This window comes from Colossoma macropomum, unplaced genomic scaffold (genome assembly GCF_904425465.1).
Source record: "Colossoma macropomum unplaced genomic scaffold, Colossoma_macropomum, whole genome shotgun sequence".
Classification (NCBI taxonomy): domain Eukaryota; kingdom Metazoa; phylum Chordata; class Actinopteri; order Characiformes; family Serrasalmidae; genus Colossoma; species Colossoma macropomum.
This window is the reverse complement of record NW_023494797.1, coordinates 17,554,989-17,564,061: the sequence shown is the minus strand read 5'-3', so window position 1 is coordinate 17,564,061 and position 9,073 is coordinate 17,554,989. Positions and strand designations below refer to the sequence as shown.

General features: G+C 40.8%; 1 protein-coding gene across 1 annotated transcript; it reads right to left on the bottom strand.

Moving 5' to 3' along the window:
- Positions 1 to 458: 458 nt before the first annotated feature.
- On the bottom strand, positions 459 to 8,169 carry LOC118817627. The gene is made up of 4 exons (XM_036584459.1): positions 8,048 to 8,169; positions 5,880 to 6,080; positions 3,594 to 3,823; positions 459 to 1,201 (listed from the first exon to the last, which is right to left on the bottom strand). The coding sequence occupies exons 1-4, from the start codon at positions 8,055 to 8,057 to the stop codon at positions 980 to 982; spliced, it is 663 nt and encodes a 220-aa protein (XP_036440352.1). The 5' UTR covers positions 8,058 to 8,169; the 3' UTR covers positions 459 to 979.
- Positions 8,170 to 9,073: the final 904 nt, after the last annotated feature.

Sequence of the window (9,073 nt, the reverse complement as noted above, 5' to 3'; positions counted from 1 at the left end):
GCTGCTCTGTCACTGTTCACCCCATAATGCTGTCGAGAGTCTCCACAGTGTTTCATAATAATCCGGCCCCTCAGACGGTCCACGTTTTTGATACAACCAAATTCACAACACTTAAGCATGAAGGAAAAACGTGGACCATCTGGGGGCCCTAAGAACCGAGTTGGGAACCACTGGGCTAGATTACATCAGCAATATAAAAAGCTCATTTTCATTGTTTTCACCAGCGTCTCTTTATGCTATCAGTTCAGACTGTGAACAAATTGTCCTTTTCTGTGTTCGTATCTTTGTGAAGTCTCACCTGTAATTCTGAGATCTTTCCTAATATTGTTCCAGTTCAGACCTCACTTTTGTGGTGAGTCAAAGGCCCAAATCACCACAAGAGCTGGGTCAGTGAAAGGACTTTTAGGCGAATCTCATCAGAGCTGTCTATGTTACTGAGACACACACAAAACCCAGGATGAGTGTTTATAACTAGATTTATTTTTAACGTAAATGTCAAGAACTGCACAAGACACGATGATGATTTACATGTAAAAGAGTTTAAAACAGCTCTGTCCAAAGTGTGGCCAGCAGGCTAAACTTTGATTTGGCCTTCCAGAACATTACCCTAAGCCCACCCCCTCACCCATTTTATATAAACCTATATAAATTCTTAATTTACTTTAAAAATGTAGATTTCAAGTACTTTGGTAACAAAATATAGCTCAATGTTACAAAATACATTTTTAAAAGCTCTGGTTGGAGCCTAACTAATTTCTTCATCTGTATATGTGTCTCTTTGGCCCACCACGGCCCCCCAAGACAAAAAGTTAGAGCACTGCAAACTGCATTTCAATAAGCATGAGAATCATAACTGATTATAGAAGATTGTAAACATAAGCAAAAGCTCTACTAGATAAGATCATACAGGACACTCAGTAATCTGTATACACGCATTTCAGATCATCACTCTGCTGAAGTTTAACAGGCATCACAACTGTCAGTAGGTCAAACTGGCTGTGGATGGTTCTCCGTAAGAAAGACGGAAGTGAAGCAGGTACGCGGTCACCGCCCCAAGAGGTGCCCCAAGGAAGACCTGCCCAGCTTTATTACAGATCCCTAAAAGCACTCCACAGGCTGCCCCAACAAAGAGCCCGATAATTATCCAGAGATTCCTTGTTTTCTTTGTACAGCACTGATTGGTGACTGCAGGATAATTCATCTGCAGGGAAAACAACAAGAGCAGTGAGACACAATCAGGGAAGACAGGAGGGCAGGAAACATTATACAGTGACCACACAGTGAGCAAAGCACTGTAAAACACGCGTGTCTCAGACTCCACTTGGCACTGCGAGCATTATCTAGGAAATCAGCTCTCCAAAGCATTTTAACGTTGTCCCGTTTAAACTCGATTAAAACAAAATAGCTGACTAAAAGTGCCTTCTTTATGAATTGGCAGTGATTAGTTGGTAAGTTTTATGATCATTATGCATATTTAAAAATCACTCAGCTAAAACAGAGCCTGACGGACACGTCTTTTTTATATTCTATATTTTTTACCATATATTTTTTTGCCAAATATTGTTTTTATAAAGTCTATAAAGCATCTGGTTTGGCTAATAAGCTACCTTGCTTGCTCACTCTTAAAAAGATGGTTCTTCAAGGGTTCTTTAGTAAGGAAAATGGTTCTATATAGAACCATGAACACTCAAAGAAGCCTTTGCATGGTGAAATGGCTGTTCAGATTGATGGAGAGTGTGCTGTAGATGGTTCTATAAATAACCTTTTTGAAAAGGGTTCTATATAGCACCAAACGTTCTACTATTGTTACAAGCCAAAAACAACATTTTTGGTACTATATAGACCCTTTTTTTGCTAAGAGCACCAATAACGGTTCTATAGTTACGATGTAAAGCTTCACTCTTACAAAAAGATGGTTCTTTAGTAAAGAAAATGGTTCTATTTAGAAACATTTTAGAAACTTTGCATGATTAAAGGGTTTTTTGGTGAAAAGGGTGTTCAGATTGATGGAGAATGTGTTGTATACGGTTCTATGTAGCACCAAAAAGGGCTCTTCTATTATTACAATGTCAAGCTTGTTACAACAGAAGATTTTTTGGGCTATAAAGAACCACACACAGCACATTCTCCATCAATATGGAGAACCATTTCACCATGTAAAGACGCACTCAATCATGCAAAGGCTTCTTTGAGTGTTCATGTTCTATGAGAAACATTTTATTTACTAAAGAACCCCTGAAGAACCATCTTTTTAAGAGTGTAGTTTTAACTTGCTGGCTGATATGAAATAGTACAGTGCACCTTTCTGCTCACACTAATGTCTACAGCTACACTGAGCCGTGTGAAATCAGAGTAGAGTAGATTTTCCTCTGTTTAGTAGGAAAATACAGAGATTCTGAGAAGGCTAGCGTAAAGCTAGTAGCGTTAGCTTAGTAACCAGGTTAAGTCACTGTAGCAAAGTCTTTACAAATAAATCTCAAATTTTACAACGGTTAGTTTCGGCCACGCGAGCTGATTGGTTGAGAAGTGTTCTAACCGTGCTGTTATTTCACCACAACATCACGGATTTTTTACAAACACTGTATCACTCCGCTGAGACGCTGTTGCTAAGCAACAACTTTGACAGCTGTAGGAGACGCTCAAGCTATTTGAATGATTTTACTAATTACATTGCCACAAACAGAAAATGGACACTTTTAAGATCACATTTGACCGACAGCCGATTTGGTCAGACTCTGAAGATGAGGCAGTTTATTAATCTATTACTTTATCTATTTAACTGTTGTATAAAAGCAACAGAACATTCGAGGAGTGTGTTATCGCCAATAACATCATGGCCGTGATGACCTACGGCGACCAAATCTCAGCCGTGATGTTATTTCGCGATAACACACTCCCTCTGTGTTCTACTACTTAAACAGCAATCGACACCTGAACGTACCGTTCTATTTCACGTTCTGCTGCTCTGATTGGTGAAGTAAAGGCTAATTTACAGTCCAGGCGTCAAGCGTCGCTCTACAAAAAATTACGTATAATAGACAAAATGTGTGTCTGCTAGGGTGCAGACCTGGTTGAGTGGGCGCAGATGCTGTCGCTCACTCTAGAAGAAACTCTGGGAAGAAACTCAAAGTTCTATGTTCTAGATTGCTCCACTGCTGTCAGAAACAGAACAGGTTGCCAGCTATACATCGATATACATTTACATGATCATTTGTTTTCTTTTTTTACATGTTTTTTTATTTACGACTCTGCTCACTTTAAAAAGTAGTCCAAGCAGAAAACGCACCCCGCGAGAGTGCCATCTCCCCCTGCACTGCACTTACAGAATAACCTGCATTTTTAGGAAAAAATTAGAATCTGGCAACCCTGTGTGGTGGAGAAATAGCTCGTGAGTGAAACACAATGCGTGTGGGAAATAAGTAGTATTTCTGGTTGCCATTGGACTGAAGGCCAATGGAAAAAGCACAGTTCCAGTTTTCTGATGCTGAAGGTTCTGGTACTTTGTGCAGTGGAAAAACGACCTAAATAATAAGGTGACAGTGATATTCCTGAACAGTACATAATGGTGGAAATGTAGTTTTATTTTTTATTACCAGGTGATAACCTTCCTGTGATTTAGGCAACCCTCCTTTAGAGATCAGGTGGTCAGTGACTGCTTTCAGCGCCTCGTCGTTGCGCAGACATCTCAGCAGACCTTGGTCTTCATAGAACAGGCAGTCCACAGTGAACATGTTAGCCCTGTTAACACACAGTCCGCTTTCTGGAGCAACGAAATTTGGGTCAAACGTGTGGTGGAGAACGATGAGAACGACAGGCCGGGACGCTGGAAGGAGGAGAGATATAATAATGTATTTAACAAGTGACCTTCTGTTTGCTCTGTCAACACCAGATCAAGGTGTGTCACAGCGCTGTGTTTGGTCTCAGGTGTTAACATTGCAGTAATGCAGAAAAATAAGTTAATCTCGCATATTCTATCAGTTTTGTGGAGTTTTTTCAAATATCTAGATGGCAATTCCACTATTTTTTAAAAGCGCTTTTGTGGTTTGGTGTGAAACGCTCCGTTCTAGAGAAACTTGTTCACAGTGGTGGTGATAGGAACCAGACGTCCACCTCTAAAAGCTTCTTTCACATAAAGTTACTACATGAAGTGGTTATGAATTCACTGCCTGATAACTGAAACACTGTTTTATGACAGATGTTTTTTGTTCTAAAGTGAATTTTATTTACTCCATTCATGGTACATTTTGTTTTTTTTTCAGATTTATCACTATTTTACCATCTTCAACATTACATATAAAACCTCATAAGAAACGGGTAGGTTCACTGGTCATTTTGGGTGGTAATTAAAATAGAGAAATCTAAGTTAGTATGTTTCTCTACAATGGACCTGTCACGTTAGGCAGACGCTGCCGAAGTAAACAAAGTCAGCTTTATTAACAATAGGGGGTAGTCAGTAATCCAGGCCAGGTCAGAACCAAGAGAGCAACAAACAGATACATCAGTAAACTGAAATCTGAGTCCATAAACAACAAGGGTCAGCAGCCAGAGAAACAAACACCAAAACCATCAAAGTACAAAGAAAAATCAGACACGGTAAACGAGGGCCAAACAGGGTCAAAAACACAGGAGGCTAAAACAGAGAGAGCGCTCAGTACACAATAGACAAGGCAACTGGCAGTACTTTGCAAAGAGTGAACAAAATGAACCAGTATATAAACAAACAGAACAGGTGAGAGTGATTCGAAATTCAGGAGAGGAGGAACTGTGTAGTAACTGTCCACAATTGGTTGATGGCGGGCTTGTAACTGTGACATCAGAACCAGATGTACTATGGGAGTTGTGGTTGGTATAGTGTAGAGGGTACCACCTCTGCCTTCTACGCTGTAGACTGGGGTTCAATCCCCGGCTGGACGAGCACCCTACACTATACCAATAAGGCTACGTTTACCCAGCAGGTAAAAGTGGCCCGAATCTGATTTTCTCACCAAATCTGATTTTTCTGTTTGGCTGCTCAGATTATCTTTTAAATGTGATCTGTTTGAACAGATCAGCTCCTAAACCGACCCGCATGCGCAAAAGAACAGAGCTTCACGTGGCTCGTCCAGAGGTAAACAATCATGACGGCCAGCGAACGCCAGTCGCTCCCAAAGGGGTCAGTTTCGTCTTCGCCAGCATCACAGGAGCGATTATGAAGTTCCAGTGGTTGACAGCTGGACTCATCACCCAGAATGTGTTCGAGTTCGCTGTAAAAAGGGCGCGTTATTCGGCCACGGCCACTTCTTTGGTTCGTGTCCTCGAATACTTTAAACTGTTCTCTGATGCTGCAGCTTTCGTACGTACACGGAGCGGTTTGATGAGTCTCTTCTAATTTTTTGTACAGAAACATCAGCCTAAATGTATTTTGACGAATGTCGAGTTGGACTGACGTAAAAGTCTCATGAATTCTGGCTGTTCAGACTGAGTCGCATTGCCACAGATCGGATACGTATCGGATTTCAGTACCACATACGAAAGCGTCTCTAATCAGAATTGAAAATGTCAGATTGGGTGTGTTTATCTGTTCACACTGACACACATCTGTGTCACATATGAAGAAAAAGATCGGATTTGGGCCACTTTTACCTGCTGTGCGAACGTAGCCTAAAGAGTCCTCGAGCAAAACTCCTAACGCTACCTTTGCCTACCTGTGTAAAATGATCAGGTTGTAAGTCACTCTGGTAGTGTGACAGGACCATTTCACACCAAACCACTCTGAATGACTTTGTTTACATCTCAAACACTAAATCAGTGGAATTCCTCTTTCAGTAAACTATAAACTATAGTGATTGTAAGTGCCTTCATGACACGCTCTGTATACTGAACTGAAGGAAGTGTCTTACATTGTGGAATTTTCCTAAGAGCAGCTTCAAGGTCGGTTCCAGCTCGAGACGCAACAACGACAAAAGCAATAATGCTGTCGCTCTTTTCCAGGTCAGTCACTTCATGGAGCTCCAGACGTGTAGTGAGGCGGTCCATAAAGTGTATGTGGGAATAAAGAGTATTCCCAAACACCATCATGAAGTAGTTCACCACACGCGATCCTGGAGAGAGAAACACACACAGTTACAGTCTGAGGACAGTGTTCACTCTCCAGTCTGTACAGTCTGGTTACGTAAGCTTCGCTGCAAAAACAGACTGTTTTGAATTCATCCTTTCTGTGATGTCATGAGGATCTATTCAGTCTACATTCGTTCAGCTCCGCCCACTCACACTGAAGTTCTGAGGAGTATTTTAGCTCAGACTGCTTTTTAATGAGGCACAATACAGAGCAGCCAATCAGAACAGAGCTTATTTGCATAAAGGCACAGAAACAAAAATAGCCTGTTTAATTCCACAGGATGCTGAACTGGGCTGTTTGGTATAATTTAAGGCAATCTGGGAAAATTACACAGATCCTTTATCCCATGTGAATCAGACAGTCAGATCATGCTCAAATTACATTACTGGGCCTCCTCTGGTTAAACTAGTCCAGCTCCAACAGTTTCACAGGACGGATAATGGTGCGCTTTTACTTTTAACCACACAAACATCAGCCCAAACTGATACTGAACTGATGAACTATTAAAAGTAGTTTGATGATCTGAAACAGTGACAGCAACAAAGTGTGACAAATATGCAAAAACAGAAGAAACTGGGAAGGGGGTGAATACTTTTTAACAGCACTGTACAGTTGATTATAGCGTAACTGCTACTGAAATGAAATTCAAAATGGAAAAATGTGTATAATGCAGTTATTGCATTACATACAAAGGTTGGACATCTTTACCGGCACCTAGTTGCACTACTCACAGTTGATTTTATTGCATGTAATTTAGTTGAAATGCTATTGAAATTTAAAATATTAATGAAATAATATAAAGTAGCCTTTGCATTTATAAATATAAACCCCCGTGACCTAGAAGGATAAGCGGTTTCAGAAAATGTGAGTGTGTGTGTGTATAAGATCAACTACACCATGAATCTGAAGTCTAGTCTACCTAGTCATTGTAAAACACTTGGCTCTGTCCCATTGGCTCAATTCCATAATAACAGTATTCAGTATTACCAACAATAATTGTTTACTCCCTGCAAATAAAGTCATAGTGGTGTATTTAAATGTACTTTACAGGTAAGGTATACTCACTACTGTTAGAATAAGTAATGGCCAGTACATTTGTTAGGTACCAGTTAGTTAACAGTTAACTCCTTTTTCAAAATAAAAGTGGTGGGCAGTTCTGGCCACAGCTCAAAGTCAACAGGTCCAGATGAGTACAGACGAAGTGGTTTTGGAGCTGTTGACTTTTTTCAAAGCGGTATCTGCAGTTACAATAACAATAACAGTAAAATGTGTATTTAAAATGCACTGAAAGGATTAGGAGGAAAGTGAATGTGTGCACGGATGTAGGCGTGGTCTAGAAGTGCATGATTTTCCTTCCGACTGAAGAACTTTGTCTCATTTCTATGGTATTAACACAAAATAGCGGTACGTTAAATGTCACCCGAACTGCAAAGGCACAGGTGTGCATCACTCTCTGTGGTCGGACTGTCATGAATATGTAAATCTTTACTGACCACCTAATTTCCTCCTAATCCTTTCACTTAATTTATTTTTCCTTACACATTTTACTGTTATTGTTATTGTAACTGCAGATACCGCTTTTAAAAAAAGTCAACAGCTCCAAAACCACTGCGTCTGTACTCATCTGGACCTGTTGACTTTGAGCTGTGGCCAGAACTGCCCACCACTTTTTACGCGCGTGTCATTCAGATGGAAATGTTTTCTCAGTTTTTCGATATTAACACAAAAACAGAGGAACGTTAAATGTCACCCAAACCGCGAAGGTGAGCACGTTACTGTGGTGAACATGAGTCTTCACTGGTCATCGAAAGACACGACTGATAAAAGAGAAACCAACACCGACAGACGGACCACGTTAACTCGTTCACCTGTCTGTCCGCCCTTTGTAATGACTGAGCTGCTCTGTAAGGGTTATAAAACAGCCACAAAACGAGGGAAAGATTCACAAACCTTCAACCATGTCGGCGGATTTCAGGAGTCCGTGTTGTTTTTCTCTCGCAGTGGGGTCGTTTCTGCCCCCACCCGTATTCAGCCAAGCCCCGCCCAAGTCCTGTTGGTGGACTGTTTGTGAAGAGGAGTTGTTAGCCAATCAGAGAGCAGGAGGCTTCTAGCAGGAATACCCGTGGGAAAACCTGAAGAGCTTTCAGTTTCGCTTGTGTTTCACTTGTTTTTGTAGCAGCAGCAGAAAAATCGGCCAAATTACTTTAATCACACTCTAATCACACACTAATCACACACACATCACACACTAATCACACACACATCTCACACTAATCACACACTAATCACACACACACACATCTCACACTAATCACACACTAGTCACACACTAATCACACACACACACACATCTCACACTAATCACGCACTAATCACACACTAATCGCACACACATCTCACACTAATCACACACTAGTCACACAGTAATCACACACACACATCTCACACTAATCACACACTAATCACACACACATCTCACACTAATCACACACTAGTCACACATTAATCACACTCTAATCACACACTAATCACACACATTTCACACTAATCACACACTAGTCACGCATTAATCACACTCTAATCACACACTAATCACACACACATCTCACACTAATCACACACTAGTCACACATTAATCACACTCTAATCACACACTAATCACACACACATTTCACACTAATCACACACTAGTCACGCATTAATCACACTCTAATCACACACTAATCACACACACATCTCACACTAATCACACATTAATCACACACACATCTCACACTAATCACACACTAATCACACACACATCACACACACATCTCACGCTAATCACACACTAATCACACACTAATCATACACACATCTCACACTAATCACACACTAATCACACACACACATCACACACTAATCATACACACATCTCACACTAATCACACACTAATCACACACACACATCACACACTAATCATACACACATCTCAC

Coding starts and splice junctions, on each gene's coding strand:
- LOC118817627 (XM_036584459.1), bottom strand. Junction 3,824..5,879: donor TCTTAGGAAAATTCCACAAT/GTAAGACACTTC, acceptor TCCTCCTTCCAG/CGTCCCGGCCTGTCGTTCTC. Junction 1,202..3,593: donor CACAGGAAGGTTATCACCTG/GTAATAAAAAAT, acceptor TTTTCCCTGCAG/ATGAATTATCCTGCAGTCAC.